Below are 23,889 nucleotides of genomic sequence, written 5' to 3' on the forward strand. Positions count from 1 at the left end.
TCAGAATTATAAATTGTCTTTTTTTCGGTGGTAATAAGATATTATATTATGGTCTAATTAATTTGTCATTTAAATCGAGTTAAAATAATGATGTTTGATCTTTTATTTTATAGCAGATGTTAAATTGACATTTAAATAGAACTGAATGGGTAGCCTTTTTAACCGCAAGGGTAGATAAAGTGAAACAAATTATTGTGCATGTATGTTGTTGTTCTGTATTGTTTATCTGTATTGATTTTGAAACAACATTCACCAAGAGGAGGGGAATTGCAAGTAATGCAAAATACATAATTTAGCACATCTTGCCGCCCCTTCGAAAGTGGCGCTCTGGGCTATAGCCCATCAGTTAGCCCATTTATAACCCGGGGCCGGCTAATAAGTGGGGAAGTTTTGTTGGTAACTGCAAAAATAGTATTTAATTTTTTGCTTAGCTTATCAATGGTATACCTTCAGCTTAATTACTTGAAGTAATTCGGAAGAGTTTAACAAATTATGTAAAATTTTGAAGACAAAAATTGTGGATGCAATGAACAGTCGGGTTTATAACCCAGTCATTTTTAAGCCAAAAGTACTATTTAAGTAATTACTTAAATAGCTGGGTACCGTACGAGATCAAATATGGATAATTGTGGGTTGACCTAAAAAAACATTACTCGGATGAACTTTTTCTGCACTTTTTCGATCATGTCGATCATTCTTCTTATCCTAGTAGGTAATCTTGTCCTGGCTCTAGTTGCAGGTCCATGATCTGTGAGTGGCATTTACTAAGGGTGACTAAGAATTTTGATAGTGTCGGTCTGTCGGAAGAGTCACTAAACAAAAGAGTTTGAGGCTGACGAGGATCTAAAGAAATCGAATTTAAAACTTGATATATGATGTCCAAAGTCCAAAACAAAGTAACGAATTTTCCTCATTTAATGTGCTCTCCATTGAGGTGCTTCTTAAAAAAGAAATAATACCTCAGTACAAAATATTAACTATCCAACGTCAGTATTATTTTGGGTTTAAACTATGAATAGGTTTTTTTTTACTTCCTTTCAACCCTTTGCATATATTTGGATTATATATTTTTCTTTCCCTTATGTTTGTAAATAATTATGCAATATGGACACAACTTCAATAGAATGGACTGTACACTCGTGTACAAAACTTTCTTCCTCTCCTCCACTGTTTGATGACATTTCCGCCATCTTCCCTCTGGCAAATTTTAACAGTGGCACACTGTAGATAAGCAGATCAAAATCACCATCTAAACCACTATTTACAAACCAACGGTTAAAAGTTGGTTCAAGGGTATGACATCAACTGTATTAGTCTTTTACATATGCTCGTGGTATAGGTACAAATTTATCTTGGGATAGGTGTACAAGTAAGGAAAAGTGAAAATGTAAGTAGAAATAAATGAAGGAATGAACTAAAAGACATTCTTTCCATAGGTACGTCAAAATTATTCCGCGTAACTTACTATCGGAAGTAACTGCCCTGTCACAATTATGGTAAGATTTAATATGGTAATGGCAACATTTTATGACAAGATCTTTTCGACTATTCTGGATTTTTCACAATGATATTTTACTGACCATGGTAGCGCAAGATGTTTTTCTAGAATCTATAATTTTTCTGGTATGCCGTCTCAGTCACGATTACCATTAGGTAACATTATTTTGAAGAGTCTCCTAATATCGACATTAACCATCTTAAGATTCCAGTTACTGCAAACATGTAAGTAAATGAACCATATTGTTCAGTTTATAAGAAGTGATATGGCCAATTAGATAAAGGCATTGTATAGGTATTAGGAATGTTGACGCGCACCTGTTATCTACGGGCAGAATAAATCAGTCGTAAGCGAGTCGCGTCGTGTAAAGACGAAAGTGCAAGTGTCGTTTTGGAATTTTTAGTTTTTGGACCAATGTATTCTACGGATCAACGCGATAGTAACAGGTAAGATTTCATTACGTAATAGTTCCTAACATTGATTCACATTCCGACTTGATAAATCAACTGATTCTTAAAAATGATTCCAATTTTAACGTCCATCTTGCTTTGCATATAATATGCTGCTGCAGTTTCTGTTTAATTTATTGAAATTAAAATCAAAATTTAAAACTTAATCACTATCAGTGTGACCTTTTAGGCACCTGAGCTGGAGAGAATGCAAGTAGATGCATCAAAGAAACCCAAATTCTGAAATTTCCATTACGCCATGTAACCAATATTATATTATCCAGTAAACTACTGAAGCCCGGAATGATTTTATTGGGATGTGTATTATGGGCGTGAGGCGACCACATTCATGATAAGTAACTGTTTTTCAAAACGAAAGACATGACAAATGGGATGGTTTCTGAAACAATTTTGTATTATTTGTACCTATTAAGAGATAAGCAACATGCGGGTTTTCGAATTCTTCTACACATGTGGTGTGGTGTGGAATGAGTCACATCACATTGTTCAGTTTGGCAGTGATCTATTAGCCAATTAGATAAGAATGACTGCGCATACCTGTTATCTTCGGTCACAATATTATAATATTTAAATTAAATTAGTTGTGTAAACGTGGCGCGTCTGTGTCAAGACTGAAGTGAGTGTCGTTTTGACGTTTCTACTTAAAAAAACCTATTTTTTCTCGGGATCAACAGTAGTAAGAGGTAAGGTTTAGGTAGTTACATATACCCTAACATTTGTTCGGATTTAATTAACAAAAAATTCAATTTTGAAAAGTCCATTATGCACTTTTACCGTTTCCATATAAATTTAAATCGAAATTTAAAACTTGATCATAAGTGATGACCTTTTAGGTACCTACGCAATTCGTTATTTGTTGATCATAAAACTGTCCACAAATCTTAATGTATAGAAAAGTAGTAACTATAAAAATATTCAATCCTTTCCTGACCAGCGTTTTACTGTTTTTAGTTCCAAGTTATCTTTATTATTAACATATGTCCTATAAAGTCCGTAAACGTAGCCTTATTTTGCTTGGTAAATCAACCCCGTAAGAACAAGGGAACCAAAGGAGCTGTTCAGTAGGAACTTAAGTAGTGCCTTCATGATGAAAGGAACCATTTACAATTCTGGTTTAATGTTCTGGAAAAATACTCGCATACGTCGCGTCGATTAGAATTTCAACATACGCGTTTTATACACAGGGGTATCTTTTTTTTTTTTTTTTTTTTTTAATTGCCCTTAAACTTAAGTTCATTAGCCAGCAGCTCATGTGTTTCTTTGGACCTAGTCTAAACCTGTACAAAATGATTTGAGGGACCACAAAGGAGTGGAATAGGGTGTACTCTTCACACCCGGGGGTCTCTCGGGGTGGCTAACGGACAGAACAGGTAGACCTCGGACTTGTTCAAAATGTAAAGATACTCAACAGTCGCCAATAGGCGAAAATGAACACGAAATCTAACCTATCTAAAATGTGAGCTGACTTGATTTGATAAAATTCATAAGGGCCGTGCAAATAGTCACACTTTGTACTGCTAAGTACAAAATGTGCACTATATTGTAAGGTGGGAAAATGCCCTCTTTACCAAGGTCGCTATACAGCTTTTGTCTTTGGTTTGTGTATTTGTTACAGGCAAAGAAAATGTGATTGAAGTCACTTATTACTTGACAATCGTCGCATAAGTTCGAGTCCAAGACTCCAATCCTATGTAAATGATATGGATAGCAAGCATGGCCGAATTTCAGTCGGCCAATTGTTACTATTTCGCTTCTTGAGAAACTGGAGTTGTCGTGCCAAAATTTCCTAGGAAAAGAATGTTACCAGAGATTATTAATTTTTTTTAGATTATTGCCCAAAAGCAAGCTCCACTTAGAAAAATCGTAGGGACCTTGATTTTAAAGTTAAGAAATACATTTGATCAATAATGTTAATCTGAATAAAAGGAAAAGCTTTGGTAATGAGAAAGTCGGATTTAGTGATACAGGGTGTTCACGAAAAAATAGTAAAGTTTCCATATTTCAAAGTGTCATAACTATTTTTTTTTCAAATGGAACTACCACTATTTTATTTCTTTATTCGACAGTCTTTTGTATGCTCTTCGATTTTTATAACGGGTGTCCTGTGCCTAAACCCCGTAGCTTTCATCAGGTTATTCAATATTTTTCACAAAAATAGTTACGCATTAATTTATTACGTGTGTAAACTACTGAAGTCTGCTATTTCAATTTGCCGATTGCATGATGGTAGGGTATTTGATTATAAAACGGCCCATCGTAATGCGAATAAAAGATGTGAAACACAAAAGAGAAGAAATAAGCAGCATGCCGGTATTTAAATTGTATTGCAAACATGTCAATGAATCATATTGCTCACTTCAGTTTAGAAGTGATATGGCCAATGAGATAAGGTCGCATTGTATAAGAATGTTAACGTAAACGCACGCCTGTTATCTACGGTCACAATAACAATATTTAAAGTAAATCAGTTGTGAACCTGTCCTGACAGTGTAAAGACGAAAGGGCAAGTGCCATTTTGGTGGTTTTTAGATTTTTGGACATAACCAATGTTTTTTCGGGGGATGAACAACAGTAAGAGGTAAAATTTACGGTAACATTTATTCAGATTTAACGAATCAACCGATTTCTAAATACATTCGAGTGTGCTCCTGTTTTCTGCTGGAATAGTTTTTATTTTCATATCAATCATCCCAATTTAAGCACAAATTTAAAACTTGATTATAATGCGCTACTCAATCTGCTTTAGTTAAACGTTTCTGGGAAAGTGAGATAGGTAATTTTTTGAAAATGTGTACTTATAGGAGTTACTCTGAAGGCCGAATCGATGTAAAATGTTTTCAAAATGCTCGCACTTCCGGGAATAGCTAGTAACTTCGTTATTTTAAATGACAACCCCTATTTTTTTTATTGCACTTTGCATTCTACTTGAAATTTCAGTTCTTTTGATACCGCATGCCGATATCTAGCATTTATGGTTTTTAAGTTATCTTGACTTTAAGAAAAAAAATGGCGGATGCAGACGGTACTTTGATAATTGATTACCTACTTGAAAACGGTTGTAGTGGTAACCCATTTTTACCAGTGCATAGAGAAAGAATAGGGCTTTCTTTTAGTGTACTTAAAAAAAAGTTAAGTTGCGTATACGCGTCCGCACACAGAGACCCAAATTAAAAAAAAATCAAACTAAAAAGTCAGTTAATGAAATGACCATTTTCTTACTATCGCATTAGAGAGAGGAGCGAAATTGGCATATTTTGATATTACATGTTCCTATAGCTAGCTTTAACAGTTTCTGACTCATTCCCATTTCATTGAATTCATACCATTTTCTTTTTAGTAGTGGACCATGATTTTATAACAATCGAATTTTGGTATTTGAACATGTCATTCGTGGCAGTTGGTAATTATCTACTAATTATTAACTGTCATGTACTTCAAATACCACCTACTCATTCCTGATTCACACGATTAAAACACAAATTCAACGAGCAATTGACATTGGCAAAAAATTGGTCTCGTTGTTGCCAGTGTACATTTGGATACCTACATATGATATTTATATATTCATAGAGTCTCAAATACCAAACTTCATCGAGTTTGGCATCTATAGAACTTATTTTTGAATCTGGTGTCCCACTTTTATTGTCAATAAATAACGTTTATTTAAAATAGAACTCCCTATATTGTTTATTGGTTTCGATGTAATTTATTAACTTCTACGTTGAATGGTACCTTTTTTTGTCAACGCTGCCAACTTATTAATTTTTTTCGAATAATTCCCCATAAGCAAGCCCCACTTAGATAAATCGCAGCGACCTTACCTTTGAGCAATAATGTTAAAATCCGAGTAAAGGCAATAAGATGGTTGGATTTAGTGATACAGGGTGTTCACAAGGAAATGGTAAAGTTTCTGAATTTCAAAGTTCTATTTCCCAAATGGCACTACCACACTATTTTATTTCGCTGTTCGATAGTCTTTTGCGTTTTCTTCAATTTTTATGTGGGGTGTCCTGTGTCTAACTAAACCCCCTAGTTTTTAGGATATTCAATATTTTTCACAGTGCGGGTGGTAAAAACCATGTCAATGTATGGAATGATAAAATACCAATATACTTAGGCAACCAATTGGACACGTAATAAAGGTCTGCAAAAGTCACGTGAGCCATTCGAAATGGTTTTGTAATGACGTTACCGTACGAACTTTGCCGAATGCGTGCTGAATTAATTTTGCGTTTATTATTTGTTATTAATATATAAAACGGGTTTCGGTATTAATAATGGTCATTTATTGAAGGATAACATTGTACATACTAATAAACAGAATTCATTACTATTAAATAGAAAATAAAAACTAACGTAGAGTCACCTTTAATAGGGCGAAGTTCAGATTTATGAAAAGGGAGTTTCATAATCTGCTCTTCCACTTAACCCTAATACTTAATAATAATTTTTAATCAAAGAAAGTATACGTCCTGAGTACAAAATTGAATTTAATTTTCAATTAGTCAATTCTTGAAGGGCGAAAGTATTTTAAAAAGAACTCTCGTTTGTCGCGTGTGATGTTGGTTATCTATAACCATTTGTTCAATAGTTTTTTAAAATCATAATACATAATAGCCCATATCATAAACTGTATTTAAGAAAAATTCCCTGTATACAACTGGTTTACCCTCAAGGTAGCACCCATTTCGAATAAGCCAACTATACAATGTTTTATTCATTATTTTTTTCTAAACCCAATTTATTAGCATTAACAAAGAATTGTTTGGTATTAATTAGCAAAAGTTTGTACTGGCTTGTGAAAAAGCGAGCATTCCCCATATAATTGGATAATTAGGAGTTCACCTATGCTTTAGTACTTCACTAAAATGTTCTAAACTTGTATCCATTTTATCTAATACCTATCAAACGTCGCCCACGGCACTCCACTCAATTTGGGACATTCTGATGTTTATTTAATTTAAATTTAATTATGACAGACCACATGAAACAAACACTTTATGTTTGGCATGTGTGATTGGGTGGTATAATTTTGATTTTCATAGTTTCTACAATATAACGTACGTACATATACCTATTTCAGAATGGATATCCCTTTGGTAAAGAATTTTCTTTACACAAATGATGTGTTGTGGTTGCTGAGAAAAGTCTTGCAAGTTATAATAAACAAAATTTTTGGACGTTTAGTGAGATCATGTGCAAATAAACCGATATCCTATTAAGTTTTTATTATTTTATTAAAATTAAGATTATTAGATTGCTAGTATCACGCTAAGAAAATTACATATAAAAAGAAAACATATTTGATCGACTCTTAACTAAAAAAATAGATTACAAGTTGGTATTTTGGGAACATGGCCTCGACTCAAAAATACACCAAACAAGATATACAGTGAATTTATAAAAAATGTAATACTTAGACGTATCGTGTATAATGTTGGTTAATATTACAGTGGAATGTGTAGCTACATTCAGTATAAATAATACAAAAATGTAATTTGTAGGCGTTAGTTAAAGCTATAAAAGTTTTGTAAAAATATTTTTCATAAATTTTTACGAAGTTGGACTAGAAAAATTTAGAAAATGATATAAGGTATCTTACAATGCATAAATTAAAACATCATACAAAAATATTAATACTTTCAATAATCACACTGGTTAAAATTAAGTTTCAATTACTAAAATTTAATTAATACTGTTTGTAACAGTAAATTACCACCTTATCACTTAAGTACTAAATTGGTAACTATTGAAATCAATAAAATTACTAGGAATTGATTCATTTGACATATACTAATTTAGAAACCATCATATGAAAAAATAAGCAAGATCGTTGTCGACATACATTCCTTTAAACAGGCACAAATCTAAAACATTTACACCACAACATACTAGAATCGCCTATGTTTTCATTCTGTTATTTAGTTTAGTAAAGCCATTCCTGTTTATTTTGTGGCCGTTACGAGTGTCCCTATGAAATCGTCCGGTAGGTTTCGTCCGTGACTCAAAGACCACATCCGAATCTGTATCACTATCAGATAAGTTGCCACCTTTACGCGAGTCTAGGGGAAAGTACGAAGAGTTGAGATATTACCGATACAAATTTAACTTACAAGGCTGCAAATCTTCGGAGTCCTCGATTAGTTTATAATTGGTAGGTTTCGGCCTCATCCTTCTCTTTGAGCAGAAATTGCAACACAAATAAAACATACCCCATACCAGCGCTAGTACGGTCACTATGCTGCAAAGTACTCCCAAAACAACATATAGAATACTCCATCTGCAATCTGAGTCTTCATCCGAGCCGAAATATACTTTGAATAAATCCTACAAAAATTTCAACTTTTCAGCATGTTGTTTTGACGGACTTGAGGACACTTGAGTAAAACGTGTAATTACCTGCATCCAAAACGACTCGCAAATACAGTTACGAGTCTTTTCATCACAAACACCATGGCCAGAGCAATTGTTCTGACAAACTGTAGTCTGAAGTCGCATGACGTTAAATCCTAAAAGGCTCTGATCCATCCTTAACTTCTGCCGTAGGTAATAAACGACTTCATTTGCATCAACCGGTTTTCCTTTAGCATCGTCAACATAGAAACTAATCACCACTTGATTAGTGCTGGTGTCTGATTTAATTCCCCTCACCTAAACACATGAGTTTACAACGGACCCCCTACTGAGACTTATCTAACCTGTAACTTTGTACCGTCCTTAACCAACAACGCCAACTTTCCCTTAATAATTTTATACTGTGCCTCGGATAAACGATTTATATTCGAGTCAATAACCATTTCGATAAGGTAATACAATTTAGGATCACTTTTTACTGTCACATGAACCGTGTCTGTATCACTCAAGCCCTGCTTATCGGAGACGGTCAGATTGAACACGTACTTTCCGGCCACCGCATTCACCAACATTAAGACAGGCGTACTATCGGAACCTTCTGCGAAATCGCCCATTGCTAAGGAAGTGTCGTCGCGAATCCACTTCCACTGCTCGACTGACCAATCATCCGTCGACTTCGATCCGTTGATGTAGATGACGTTTTGGGGAAGTTCGATCTCGAAATTGCCACCTGCGTTTGCCTTTGGTTTTTGGTTGCTGTCTGCAATTAATGAATACATTTGATGTATTCCAATATTAATTACCGCAATCATCATAGTTGGCGGTTTGCAAATGTATCATTGAGCATAATTCGGATGAGATTATGAAATTAAGGGAGAATCTGATCAAATGGAGGGCTCTGCCTATATTAAAAAACACACATTCAACATTTCAACAAGATGGTGCACTACCTCATAACTTGAAAACAGTTAAGTGCCCATTTTCAAGAAAATTGGATAGGTATCAATGGACCAGTATGGCGACCACTACGTTCACGATTTCTTCTTTTGGGGACATTCGCGGTTAAATAAATTTTACTACGAAAAAATTTGGGTCAAAAGTACAAAACGTTCATTGCGTTTATACTTGGAGCGGTTAATTACGATAAAAGATAAGTTTATTAACCAAATTTGTACACCTCTGTTGTTTATACGGGCGATAATAGGATTTTGGGTTAACAGCAACCGGTAAAAAGTTTAAAGACGATTAATTGATGTTTTTTCTTTCCTTGGTGTAAAAGTAAGTTCAGGCACTAAGCACTCGAAATAAGTGAAATAATTAGAACGCACTCGGCTTTCAGTCCCTACTGTCAATTGTACAATGAAGGCATAGCAAATTTCGAACTTCTGTTCAGAATGTGGAAAAATACATTACAGAAATAGATAACTAAAGACATACTTACTCTGTTCGACGGTAACAAACACTGTATCATTAGCAACATTTTTGTTATCATCTGTAACAAACACTTTAAATATATACTGTCCCTTTGTTAATCCAGTGACGTTAGTGCTGCTCATATTTGCGTTAACAAAATTGACGGTAGACGGTCCGTCGACTTGTTCCCATCGGAAGGCGGTAATTTTGTTGTCGTCCGTACTTTGACCAGCGTCGACGACGACCCATGTCTGAGGTAAACTAATTGTTATATTATCCCCGGCTTGTGCTACCGGCGGTTGATTGGTCGGCGGTTTTACAAACACGTGCACCTCCGCCGTGCTACTCTGATTGGCACTGTCTGTGACTTTCAAGGCAAACGTGTACATTCCCTCTTCCAAGTGGGAGAGTTTTAAGTATGGTGTATGCGTGTCTTGCATGTCTACGGCTTTATCCGCATCACCCGCGCTCTTAGTCCACTCCCAGGTGGTTATGGCGTGGTCATCGGTACTTAAATTACCATTCAGTGTAATTTCGTTACGTGGTAAATAAATAATTACATCCTGCCCTGTAGAAAAATATATTATTTGTTGGCGCCACTTTCATTGTTAACAAACCAGCATTGGCTTCCGGCTTGTAATCAGTCACTTTCAAAACTGTAACGTTAGCAATCGCCGATGAAGTATTTTTGTCAGTGTCTGTTACAGTTAATTTAAAGGTGTAATTTCCCGGATTGGTGAGATCGTTCAATTGCAGTGTGGGCGTGTCCTTGAGATTCGGTTGGTATCCTAAACATATCAATTGTTTATTTGGGCGCGAAGGTTATAGTCTTTACCCAATGGTCCCTGTTGTAACTCCCAGTGCCATGACACAATGCCGTCATCGTCCGTGGAGGAGGACGCGTCTAAGACGGCGCCAGTGTTTGGCAGTTTGACTGTTTGATTCGCAGGAGTGATAACAATTTTTGGCGGTTGATTAATTCTAGAAGGCGGCAGGACGGTGACATTAACAAACGTTTCGCCATAGGCATCGTCGCTAGAGACACTAACCTGGAAGGAATTTGTGTATTGATTTGCTCCAGTTAATTTGCTATATTGCAAACTTGGCGCATATAGTAAAAATGAAATTATCTAACGAAAAATGTTGCTGAAAGTCAAATCCTATAACTAATCCATTCCAAAATCAGAGAGGGTGGTTTAAATTCGTGAGAAATACTGTGTGAGTTAAATGGAGGCAAAGTTACCCCTGTTTGTGAGACATTAGCTTGTTAAAAGTATTTCTAAAAAACATTCAGAGTTGACTAAACTCGAAAAGCGCCCTCTGGCGGCAATAAAAGTTTCCATACGAGGTCACTTTCTCATAAAATTTGAAATCAGAAGGTTGTCCATGTTGTTCTAACATGACATTGCACCAAATTTGCAACATTTCTGACACACGCCTTTTCGTCTAGAAAATATTTCAAAACCTTAAAAGTAAATAATCCCTCGGAAAGCTTAGACAAGTGCATTTCCTCCCCATTCTGATGCTTGACGGCGGCACTTCCGGCGGGTTGTTGTAGTGAAATCCAGTCGTACTGATACTTAACCCCATCCGGCGCAGCAGGTTCGACATAGGCGATAATAGTGACTTCGCTGGTGGGGTACTTGACTTCCTTCGATTCGGCGGTTACGGTTAGATGTTTCTTAGTTTCCGGTGGTATACTTATATTAAGCGTTGACTCCGACATATTATTAACGTCGAGAATGCACACGCCTTCCCAATTTCGTTTATAACCAGACTTACACTTACAGGTACCTAATGTAAGAAAATAAGCAAATGCGCATCGTAAAAGGAAGCGGCTTACCTGCGCGGGATTTTACATTATTCTGTAAACATTCTTCGTTTTCCGGGCAGGACGGTATACCCAGACTGCAACTGATTTGATAGTCATAGGTGGATCCTCCCGCTTCCAGTAGGCTTTTGTACGCATCCTCCAGTCTGTGCGGATCGCTTAGTAAGTAAGACAGCTCACGATCTGAGACATCATCCGCTGGATTCTCTGCACGCAGAAGTGCTTTAGTCTTAGAGTTCATATATAGCCTACAGCCACTAAATCTGTGCCAACATAATTATGTGAGTCGAATACCGATCATGCGCAGTGAGTTGACATTCCTGTGTTGTAGTACATATCAGTCCCATTTGAAATTATTACTGGTCTTGTGTATTAACAAATGACAAAAATCACACCGATCACATTTTAAATCCTTGGCAGGTCCATATCATGACAAATGTTAGATGATCAGATGTGCTTTTAAGACTGGATTTATGTTTGGTGATCTTGTTAATAAATGTCTGTTATAATTACATTTATCATTCGTTGCATAGTCGCAATGTACACATTTTAAATTTTTGGTAGTCTTATGTGTTAAATGCTATTGCGCATGTGCGGTGTTCTATTTATGATTCAAAATATATCTCTGTCTGTGTTAGGTATGTTGGCACAGATTATTGAAAGTAAACTGGAGGTTACATCTATGATGTATAGGTATATGATCTAAGGAATTAGACCAATAATTACTAGGGGGAAACCACTTATGGGAAATACATGTAAAAGTTTTTTTACTTTGCCATTCCAGAATTACAGAAACAATACAAAGAATTCCATGGATGATTAATTGGAATTATGTTGACATTATTAGTCATTATAAATGTTGCTACAAATAAGATTTTTCTATTTTTTAGAACAACGGGAATGGGGATGATTTTTTGGGGAAAATTCTGGTTTTCTTTAAACCAAAACTGTTTAATTGCACAATTTTTCCTAATTTTACCATTGTCGTATCTTCTGTTTTCGGAGATCTCCATGATAAACATCCTATCTCGGGCACATGTCATATATATTTTTCAAATGTTTAAAATGACCATGAGTCATTTTTATTGATTGGTATTGGCTGCCTTAGTTACCATGGATTCAATAAACAAAACAAAATTTTTAAAATCCATGGCCTACTATTTAAAAACCGTCAAAACTAAGGTTTTATTTTTGGTTAATTGCTAAAATCAAAGCTAAAATTTAAAAAATATAGATTGTGATACTGATACATCAATGTAATCAGGAAAAAGAATGGAAAAAAATTGCGTAAGATATACAGGGGTTTTACATTTATAAACTACTTTGGGTCAAATCGTGGTTCAAAAATTTTTTTTACTACGCCACTGGATTCTAGGTAAAATATCTCACATAGGCAGTTTTCACCTTTTTTTCTATTTTACATGTGTAGTAAGATATGATAACATTTCAAAAGTTCAAACCTTGCGTTTTCACCCTGTATCTCAGACACGAACGTAGCTAGATTCATTGTTTATAGTATTAAGTTTCACAAAAAAGTAGCACAGGGTCGCGAAAACCGCAAGCCTTTATCTTTAAAAACAATTGAGATAATATACTGCAATCTCAGCCAAAATAGGACACACAGTACATTCATTTGACGACTAACGCGAAACTATTTATATACAGAGTATCTAACAAGCGAGATCAATTACTTAAAAAAAAACTGAAAAGTGCCAATTTAAAAAACAATAAATATCTTCATAATTATAAAACTTATGAAAAAAAATGTAATACGAAAGTATGTGACTTCAATAAGCCCCACAAAAATGAGATTCAATATGTAAAAATTGTTCAAAAAATTTATACAGGGTGCGCATGTTACATTTCAGTTTTGAAATTAAATATCCGTTAACTTACCATTCCGATCAATTACTTATCAACAAAATAATTTTACCTCTTATACTCGCTCTTATACCATTGAAAACTATCATAGATAATTATTATTTAGATAGTGATTGAAAATTTACAGATCTAAAAGACTCAACAAGATAATAAGTACTTATTTTTTTTTCATTACTCTAATCTGTAGGTAATTGTATCAAAGCATCAATTCCGTAACAAAAAGGGGGGGGGGGGGGCAAAAAATTATTAAAATTTTTTTTTCATTAGACAATAAATGTTAAAAGAGCATGACCTCTAAGAAATCAAAAACCGAATCTCAAACTCATATTTAGTCGGAATCGGATGATTCTCACAGTATTCTGGTATACCACTGGGAAACCAATATCTCTTGATTGAATTCCAATGTATTCCGATTTTATTCCATACTAATCCATAATATTCCACTTGCATTCCAACATATTCAGGTCCACTGATTCCAGGTGATGAATTTGGACAGTCTGACATGCACAGTGATCCAGCATTTAGTGACTCAGCTGACCCACTCTTTATAATCCAGCACTTGTGGCTTCTTTGCAATTGTCTAGCCTGCTCAAACAATGCTCTATATAATAATAACCCGAATATCTAGCGATGCTGTACGAGATAAGTGTGTGAGTACCACTTGGTTTAGCATGGCCTATCTGGAACGAATTTCAGGGAGGTACTGTGGCAAGCACTATGCTCCATAGCTATCATTATCATTACTATCCCAGGGTGAACCCCATGCACTCATTTTTAGCAAGGCCGAGTCACTCCTGAGGAGAAAAAAGGCAAATATTTTGGCAGGCCCTGGGATTGAACCTGGCACCTTCGTGATCCTACCACAAGCCTACTGTCTCCTCCTCACAAAGCTCTAACACTGTATAAATAATTTCTCAAAGAGCAAATGATTCAATCTGAATTTAATAAACACTATTCGGCCAATTAGAGGCATTTAGAAAAAGTTGCAAAACAAGGTCGATTCCAAATTGTATCAGCATTACATTACCATTATTCCGACACCGTAAAGGAATGAGTTATCTGGAATGCCTAGACAAAAAAATTTGGTAATCTGCACAGATCTGTAGCGAGTGGCTTCCCCTGGTATTGCTCTACACTGTACAGAAAGACCTACCCGTTTGAATGAATTCATTCCAGGATTCATCTGGATTGACGGGTCGAACCAACACCATCGCAATATGCTGAATTGATTCCCGATTTAGATTGGCAACCGGAGCGCACGTTTCGCTTCTCTCACACGTAATATGATAACACTTCTCATCTGTTCGAAATGCGACGTTACACTCTTCCTTTTCACAGCACTTAACAACGCACTGTTTTAAGTTGTTCAGATCGGGCACTTCGACATACGTACCTAAAACAAGCCATTACAAATTCATCACTATAGACAGAAGCAGTTTACCAGCGCTTATGTTGCCCTGCGGTACGTATCCTTGAAAGATTTTCGGGTACAAGCGAGGACAGTTGTTTCTCACCGTGCTCGCGCGTGTATTTTCGAAAAGTTGCGAATGGCAAATTGTGATAAAAACTAGTAAAATGGGCACAATTGGACGCGTCATTTTCTACAATACGAAGACAAGTTTAAAGATAAAAATTGTCGGAAGATAAGCGTCTAACCTCAACTGCCGCTGTTTACCTCTCTCTGATTTAGAACATTTGGCAATAAGTTTTTTGATTGTGCATTTAATCTCAATGGCAAATCGAGGTCTATTAATGATAGGATAGGCCAAAACACTTCAAAAATTATGCTAAACACCTGTTTTTAATTGATCACCTGACAGTTCATTTTGCAAATGTCAAAGTAGTAACCTACAAAATATATAGATATCCCAGTGGCGTAACAATTGAATTGGTATATGGGCTCTCTATCCCCAGCTCTAGTCATTGTCCATTGATTATACAATCAATGCCCTAGTATACGAACAGGCCAATGCAATGTAAATTTCGACTCAGTATATCACACTTCAACTGAGTTCAACAATGTGGTCGTATAGAGATTTCTTACGAAAATCGTGAACGTGCACATTTATTTTAAAACTCAACCGAAATAGACAAGAGAAAAATGTAAATTAATCTAAATCTTCCTCCTCCTAGACGGCCGTTTATCAATAATAAGCATTTCAATTACTTATCCGAGGTCTGAAAACCACACGTATTTTTTTCCATTCAGTTTCGCTTTCAAGGATTTTGCGAACAATTCGAACATTACTCCTAAACAAAGTAAAAAAGACACCAGACGTAAAAAAACGTTCGACAAAAAGTTTCACAGCGGCATACTAAACCATTTACGTGTTATAAGTATACAAATCATCAAAAGTATGCTTATTATACGTAAACGGTAGTAGATATAAAATGACGTTACAGACTTATTTTGTACGCAATTTAATCCTGTAGACTAGATCCTCTATTTCTGTTTGCCACGAATACCTATTGAATTAAATGCGTGCGATCATGATTTTCGTAAAAAAGCACTATATGAGTCTAAGATACGGAAGTGTGTTTAGTCTCCTTTCTACACTATATTGAACACTATATTGCTTCATACAACAAGTAATTCATGCCCTTTATGTTATACTGTGAATAATACATTATATATAGAACCGCTAACCGACAATCATTACACTTTTGTTTGTGGTCGTCTGCTCATTACGCATTACCCCAAGGCAGTGTATATAAATTTCTTATATTGAATCTCTAGAACTTGCAATTGTTTGGTAGATAACAGTTTTCTTCTGTCAGATTCCCGTCTATGCGCCTTCATCTGCTAATGTTGCAATACAATTAATTTTGGCATGATTTATACGTCGTCCTAATTTTACATTTGATAAGTAGAGAATTAGTTATAAACATTAATTATATTCCTTTGTTTCAGACTCCCATTCGTGTCTTCGCCTGCTCAAGATGCTAACCGCATGGTATTTTTTAGGCACCGTTCACATTAATCGGTAAAATTCGCATTTGTTTAATAAATTATTTGTTATTGACATTAATTATTCGTTTGTTTGCTTCAGATTCGCTTTTGTGTCATCGCCTGCTGATGATGTTAACCCTATGGTATCTTTAGGGATCGTTAATTTTAATCCCTTAAATTTACATTTGTTTAATGAATTATTTGTTATAGACATTAATTATTCGTTTGTTTCAGATGCAAATTCGTGTCTTCGCCTGCTGAAGATGCTCCATATCGTATTTTTAGGTATCGTTCACATTAATCCCTTAAATTCGCATTTGTTTAATTTAATAAATAATTTGTTATAGACATTAATTATTCGTTTGTTTGTTTCAGATTCGCTTTCGTGTCATCGCGTGCTCACGATGATAACCCCATGGTATTTTTTAGGCACCGTTCACAATAATCCCTTAAATTCGTATTTGTTTAATAAATTATTTGTTATAGACATTAATTATTCGTTTGTTTGTTTCAGATTCGCTTTCGTTTCATCGTCTGCTGATGATGCTAACCCTATGGTATCTTTAGGGATCGTTCACTTTAATCCCTTAAATTCACATTTGTTTAATAAATTATTTGTTATAGACATTAATTATTCGTTTGTTTCAGATGCCCATTCGTGTCTTCGCCTGCTGACGATGCTAACCCCATGTTCTTTTCATAGATCGTTTACTTTAATCCCTTAAATTCGTATTTGCTTAATAAATTATTTGTTATTGACATTAATTATTCGTTTGTTTGCTTCAGATTCGCTTTATTGTGTCATCGCCTGCTGATGATGTTAACCCTATGGTATCTTTAGGGATCGTTAATTTTAATCCCTTAAATTTACATTTGTTTAATGAATTATTTGTTATAGACATTAATTATTCGTTTGTTTCAGATGCAAATTCGTGTCTTCGCCTGCTGAAGATGCTCCATATCGTATTTTTAGGTATCGTTCACATTAATCCCTTAAATTCGCATTTGTTTAATTTAATAAATAATTTGTTATAGACATTAATTATTCGTTTGTTTGTTTCAGATTCGCTTTCGTGTCATCGCGTGCTCACGATGATAACCCCATGGTATTTTTTAGGCACCGTTCACAATAATCCCTTAAATTCGTATTTGTTTAATAAATTATTTGTTATAGACATTAATTATTCGTTTGTTTGTTGCAGATTCGCTTTCGTTTCATCGTCTGCTGATGATGCTAACCCTATGGTATCTTTAGGGATCGTTCACTTTAATCCCTTAAATTCACATTTGTTTAATGAATTATTTGTTATAGACATTAATTATTCGTTTGTTTCAGATGCCCATTCGTGTGATCGCGTGCTCACGATGATAACCCCATGGTATTTTTAGGCACTGTGCACATTAATCCCTTAAATTCGCATTTGTTTAATAAATTATTCGTTATAGACAATAATTATTCGTTTGTTTCAGATACCCATTCGTGTCTTCGCCTGCTGAACACTCCATGATATTTTTGGGAATCGCTCACATTAATCCCTTAAATTCGCATTTGTTTAATAAATTATTCGTTATAGACATTAATTATTCGTTTGTTTCAGATGCCCATTCGTGTGCTCGTCTGCTGACGATGATAACCCCATGGTATTTTTAGGGGTCGTTCACATTTATCCCTCAAATTCGCTGAATTCGCATTTGTTTAATAAATTATTTGTTATCGCCATTTTAATTAATACTTTTTTTATAAATTCCCATTCATGTCTACGCCTACGGACGATGCCAACTCGATTACGATGGTATTTTTAAGGATCGCTCGCATTAATCCCTTAAATTTGCATTTGTTTAATAAATTATTCGTTATAGACATTATTCGTTTGTTTCAGATATACCTACCCATTCGTCTCTTCACCTGCTGAAAACTCCATGATATTTTTAGGGATCGCTCACATTAATCCCTTAAATTTGCATTTGTTTAATAAATTATTCGTTATAGACATTAATTATTCGTTTGTTTCAGATGCCCATTCGTGTGCTCGTCTGCTGACGATGATAACCCCATGGTATTTTTAGGGGTCGTTCACATTTATCCCTCAAATTCGCTGAATTCGCATTTGTTTAATAAATTATTTGTTATCGCCATTTTAATTAATACTTTTTTTATAAATTCCCATTCATGTCTACGCCTACGGACGATGCCAACTCGATTACGATGGTATTTTTAAGGATCGCTCGCATTAATCCCTTAAATTTGCATTTGTTTAATAAATTATTCGTTATAGACATTATTCGTTTGTTTCAGATATACCTACCCATTCGTCTCTTCACCTGCTGAAAACTCCATGATATTTTTAGGGATCGCTCACATTAATCCCTTAAATTTGCATTTGTTTAATAAATTATTCGTTATAGACATTAATTATTCGTTTGTTTCAGATACCCATTCGTGTATTCGCCTGCTGAAAACTCCATGATATTTTTAGGGATCGCTCACATTATTCGCATTTGTTGAATAAATTATTCGATATCGTGTCTACCGCATGGTACTTGGTAGCATTATGTATGCAACAATTGTGATATACTGTTTTGCCAAAGAGTACCTATGCATAGTCTTTGGTTTTGCTTAGGATTAAAATTCGATGCTGTACTAGGCTAATGGCTCCCACTGCAGAATTTTCGTGTGTATATCAATTTTACTTTGCAGCTATGCCAAAGTGACGCACAAAACATTAGGCAACATTGTGCACTTTTTGACGTTTCTTTATTGATTAAACTGAAATTTGTTCCATCTTTAACTCTGCACCGAAACTTAAGATAACTGCTATAAAGTAAAGATTGAAGGGAACACTGACCAGCAAGCAGCCTGCCCTACTGTAAAACAATCTATTTGTCTCTGGCGGGTAGGTATACTGATCTTTGATTCTCCTAGAGAATCCCTCGACACCGTCGGCGGCCATGAAGAACAACTCAAAACACGTCAAGAGCACCACGAGCATATAAAAGTAGCCGTATACCAATATCGCCTCGCGTTTCTCGATGATCACCTCGTAGAGGAACAGAGCGCCCAAACCAATGCAGGCGATGCATCCAAACTCACGGAGCCGTTTCAGATCGGACGCCTGAAATGAATTCTCGTCGGAGGCCAGGAGAAGAAATGAGGTGAGGATGTGGATCAAGGCGATGATGGTGCAAGCGTTTTTTAGATTGACGCAAAAGCAGCAGCTTGCAAAGCGTTTTTCGTGACACATTTCTGACGTTTTACATGTCAACGTTCGCAAGGAAATACAAATGCAAGAACTCCTACACACGCTCGCTCGTATATACTACCAATTTGCCGATGGACTGATTGGTTTACGGTTGGCTGGCTATTGTGGTAAAGGCCTAATTTCGGGTTGTGCGCCCCTTTTCACCGCAATCAACACTTGGGATGTGTTTGTGTGCTTCTTAGAAACTTCACCATTAATGATTAAAAAAACATACAATTCTTTAAAAATTGTAAAAAAATCTTAGTAAATTCCAAGAAGGCTATAATAATGTCACAGCCATTATGACGGGAGAGAATTTTCCTTGCGACTTTTTTAAGAAAGTTCCTAAATTATTCCAATAATATTTCACTTGATGATTCCGCAGATTCCATTTTCGAGTAAGGTACTCAGAAACACGGCAAAAAAATTTTTTCCCCTCAAGTTTTTAGAAGATGTTAGCCTGGAAATTTCAATTTTCTTTATGACCTATCCCATGTTTTTAAATTTTAATTCATATTTAACCCTTAACCAAAGAGTAATTATATTAGGTATTAAGTATTCTTTGCCCTTACTTTAATACCTATCCATAGCCAAGTTTTCAAGCGTTGGGTATTTGCCAACAACAAATTTTTCTTCATACTCCATCGTTCATTCATCGCCAGCATCGGTCATGTTATAATGTATTTGTCTTAATAAAAGATTATTTCTTATTATTTATTTGTTTTAAGTTTTCCGTCGATGTTTTCATCTGCAGCTGATGAAGTTCCCCCGCCATATTAAATGTTGTAAACACTATTACTTTATGCCTTTGTTTCAGTTTGCCGTCCATGCCTTAATTAAGGTACCATTTGTTAAGCTAAGGCAAAATAATACTATTTTTGTGTGATCATGTTCTCGTGTCCTTTGTCTTTTTTTTTTAAATATTATGTAATTGTACCTGATGACGTGTGAAAATACTATTGTATAGATCACAAATAATAAAATGAAATGAAATAACACAACTTCCCCATTTATTAAGACCTTGATCACTTTAAATAAGTTGACCTCAGTTAATGATATCGACTTTTTTCACGATCACTTAAATTCAATAATAAATCAAAGTAGATCTTAAGTCCTAATGTTTGTTCAGAGCCCCACTGCCATGTAATTGGAATTTTTATTCTGTATGGTTCAATAAATTAAATTAAATAAATAAATAAATTGCTGATGAAGTTCACTCTAAGTTTTATTATTGTATTGGTTTTATTATAGTAATAATTTCGCATTTGTTTAAATAAAAAATGATTTGTTGTAACAATTTATTATGGTTTTGTTTCAGTTTGCCATCCATGTCTTCATCTGCTGATAAAGTTCACCGTGCGATATTAATTATAATTTTGCGTTTGTTTAAATAAAATGTTAGGTATTTGTTACAATCATTGATTATGACTGTTTCAGTTTCTCAACCCTATATGGTATTTATTATAATCATATGTCATAATTTCGCATTTATTTAAATAAATGATTTGTAATAGGTAAACATCCATTATTCATCTTATGATATTATTAGCCGTATTATTATTTATTTAATAAATTATTTGTTCTACCTAAACATTTTCTATTAGCGTCCTAGTACCATACGTTTGTTTATTACTTGTACGGTTAAATGATGGTCAGTTTACTTAAATACGTACCTACCCGAGACCTATTAACATTGACACCAATTACCTAATTATAAATAGATTGTCTTTATCTATAAGTGTTCGCGGTCATGCAATGGCCTATTCAGATAAGTAGATCACCTCAGTCTACTCTTAGCTTCTGTCTAGGCTATTGGTATTGCAAATATTAATAATTTAAGTACGTAATTATTTATGGTATTTACATAGGCACGTTCACACATTTTACATGTAACTAAATGAGTTACACAAGTAGATTTGATCGGATCGATCTGTCACGCGTTTAGATATAAATTGTTGTTTTCCTTATTTAAAGCATAAGAACGTTTTGTGCAAGAGAAATTGAGTCACTAAATTGGCATTAATTGGTTAAACGGGCACAGTTGTATACCACCAGCGTGATTATAGACACCATGAAAAAAGTTAATTTTGAATCTTTGGGTGTGTATTAACTACTATTATTACATCATAAGATTTGCTGATTGACGTGCATGATTAAGTATCACCAATGAAACTGCTTAAATTCTGCGCATAATTGCAACTAGGTACAAGATACCCAGTTTGCGATCACGTCTTCAAAAAATACATTACCCTACTAAGCTGTATTTATAAATTTCTTTTTTTTAGATCCATCCATTCAAGAGTTACTAAAAAAGGCAGAAAAGGTTCGAAATCACTCATACTCGCCATACAGCCAATTCAAAGTGGGTGCAAGTGTGCTAACTGAAGACAATGAAATCTTCGCAGGTTGCAATGTAGAAAACGCAACTTTTACAAGCATTTGCGCTGAAAGGACAGCTTACGTAAAAGCTATAAGTGAAGGGAAAACTAAGTTTAAGGCAGTTGCCGTTGTTGGTTTTCAAGAGAATTTTGTAGTAGCTCCGTGTGGCACTTGTCGGCAATTTATGAGCGAATTTGGTAACGTGGAAATTTATATGGCAAAGCCGAATCTTGACGAAATTAAGGTTTCCACTTTAGATGTGCTATTACCATGCCAATTCCATTTTCATTAAACTTTTCTGAGTTCGCGAAGTACTTTTTTTAACCGTGTTTCCTTTTCTGTTCTGTTCTGTTCTAACGCAAGAGAGTATTATGACTGAACTATTACATTGACTTGAACCAAATTTGGTACATATCTTCCACTTGACTAAGAAGACAAAATCGCGATTGCGCCGCGCCAATCATTCAAAATCAAAATTTTGAATCCTAAATAACAGTGACTGCGCTTTCCTAATTACGCATAATAGCCCAGGTTTATTTGCCAATCTATTTAGTAGTAGTAGGTATATTGTAATTGTAATACGCACTATATAGCAATAGTAAAGCGGTGCGGTTGGTATCTGTTGGCTACGGCAAAATTTTTAACATCCTTTCACAACTTTCCTCTTTGCCTCCTTCATGATTTTTTGCTTTATACCTACTTCTTTCTTGTCTCTTTAGGCTACTATATACTTCTTTACTGTTCTGTCGCACTTTCTTTAAGGGGCCTACCAGAGCTGTGCAAAGGAATTGGTACAAAAGGCTTGGAAAGCCTCAAGCTCTAAAAAGCTTGCAATTCCAAGGCTTCAAGCCTTTTCTAAAAACAGGGCTTTGGAATTTACGTCTGAAGCCTTTTCGCGTGAGCTTGGGGCTTTGGATTTCAGACAAAGAGCTTAAATTCCTTTTAAAAGAATTGAAATCACTTTTTCATTTACACTTTGATCTTAGCCATAGGCCGAGAAACGAGTCTACACAAATCACCCGATCACTTTTTAATTTTATTGCCCAAAGTCTAAGACTACGATCCTTTATCATGAATGAATAATTGTTTCCGTTTATCCTGGACCTATTTTTTTTTATTTTTTTTTTGTATGAAGATGTACTAAAATTAAGTTAAAACTAAGTAAAACTATACTGGTAGGTACATTACAATAGGTAGTTACTATTATTATTATTTTCCTTTGTAAGCTTGATTAGTGTTTAGTAGTGTAGGTATGTTAGTTTAACGCTAAACTCTGCAATAAGTTTTTTTGTTAAGAAAACTACTAAATGCAATAAAAATTATTATTATTATTATTATCACTTTTTCATTGAAAACTTCATTTTAAGGATGGAATTCCCTTTAAAGAGCTTCAATTCCTTTTTAATAGGCTTGAAATCCTCTTTAAAAAGGCTTCAATTCCTTATATGCTTCCCACTCCCACATCATTTTTTATTTCCATTTTTTTTTGAGCTTGCACTTTCAGTACGTAGTAGGGCTGGGCGATTACGGGTTTGAATAATCGATAATCGATTATGAAAAATAATCGATTACACTGATTAATCGATTAATCAAATAATCGTTTAATCAAATAATCGATTAATCAAATCATCGATTAATCAAATAATCGATTAATCACCTAATCGTTTAATCAAAAGTCGATTGTCACGTACAAGGAGTGATAAATATCTGTTTGTATACATTAATACGTTAATTATTTAATAATAAAAATAAAAAATAATTCCATTACTCTTTTCATCAAATCGTTCATTACTAGGCAGATCGATTAATCAATAATCAACAAAGTGTCCCTGGTTTGAATCTGGGTTCGGGCATAGATATTTGCAAATGCATAG

General features: G+C 34.8%; 2 protein-coding genes across 2 annotated transcripts; one reads left to right on the plus strand and one right to left on the minus strand.

Moving 5' to 3' along the window:
* The first annotated feature begins 4,456 nt into the window (after positions 1-4,456).
* On the plus strand, positions 4,457-22,326 carry LOC116179521 (cytidine deaminase-like). The gene is given in 4 exon segments (XM_031499317.1): positions 4,457-4,546; positions 16,359-19,900; positions 20,955-20,992; positions 21,922-22,326. Coding segments are annotated over 3 exon segments (768 nt in total). The 5' UTR covers positions 4,457-4,546; positions 16,359-19,556; the 3' UTR covers positions 22,308-22,326.
* LOC116177737 (dyslexia-associated protein KIAA0319-like protein) lies at positions 6,307-15,295 on the minus strand. Its single transcript, XM_031496804.1, has 12 exons — positions 15,104-15,295; positions 14,889-15,048; positions 14,601-14,840; positions 11,579-11,773; positions 11,201-11,529; positions 10,571-10,784; positions 10,353-10,523; positions 9,764-10,303; positions 8,667-9,082; positions 8,368-8,619; positions 8,082-8,295; positions 6,307-8,030 (listed from the first exon to the last, which is right to left on the minus strand). Exons 2-12 carry the CDS (start codon positions 15,043-15,045, stop codon positions 7,870-7,872), a joined length of 2,889 nt encoding a protein of 962 aa, XP_031352664.1. The 5' UTR covers positions 15,046-15,048; positions 15,104-15,295; the 3' UTR covers positions 6,307-7,869.
* Positions 22,327-23,889: the final 1,563 nt, after the last annotated feature.

Source organism: Photinus pyralis, unplaced genomic scaffold, assembly GCF_008802855.1.
Source record: "Photinus pyralis isolate 1611_PpyrPB1 unplaced genomic scaffold, Ppyr1.3 Ppyr1.4_LG8, whole genome shotgun sequence".
In the NCBI taxonomy this organism is placed as follows: Eukaryota; Metazoa; Arthropoda; class Insecta; order Coleoptera; family Lampyridae; genus Photinus; species Photinus pyralis.

Excerpts from the sequence above, each read along its gene's own strand:
- LOC116177737 (XM_031496804.1), bottom strand. The coding sequence starts at position 15,045 with ATGACGCGTCCAATTGTGCCCATTTTACTAGTTTTTATCACAATTTGC. Across the intron at positions 14,841-14,888 it reads GCAGGGCAACATAAGCGCTG|GTACGTATGTCGAAGTGCCC; the intron begins GTAAACTGCTTC and ends GGCTTGTTTTAG. Across the intron at positions 8,296-8,367 it reads GCGAGTCGTTTTGGATGCAG|GATTTATTCAAAGTATATTT; the intron begins GTAATTACACGT and ends AAATTTTTGTAG.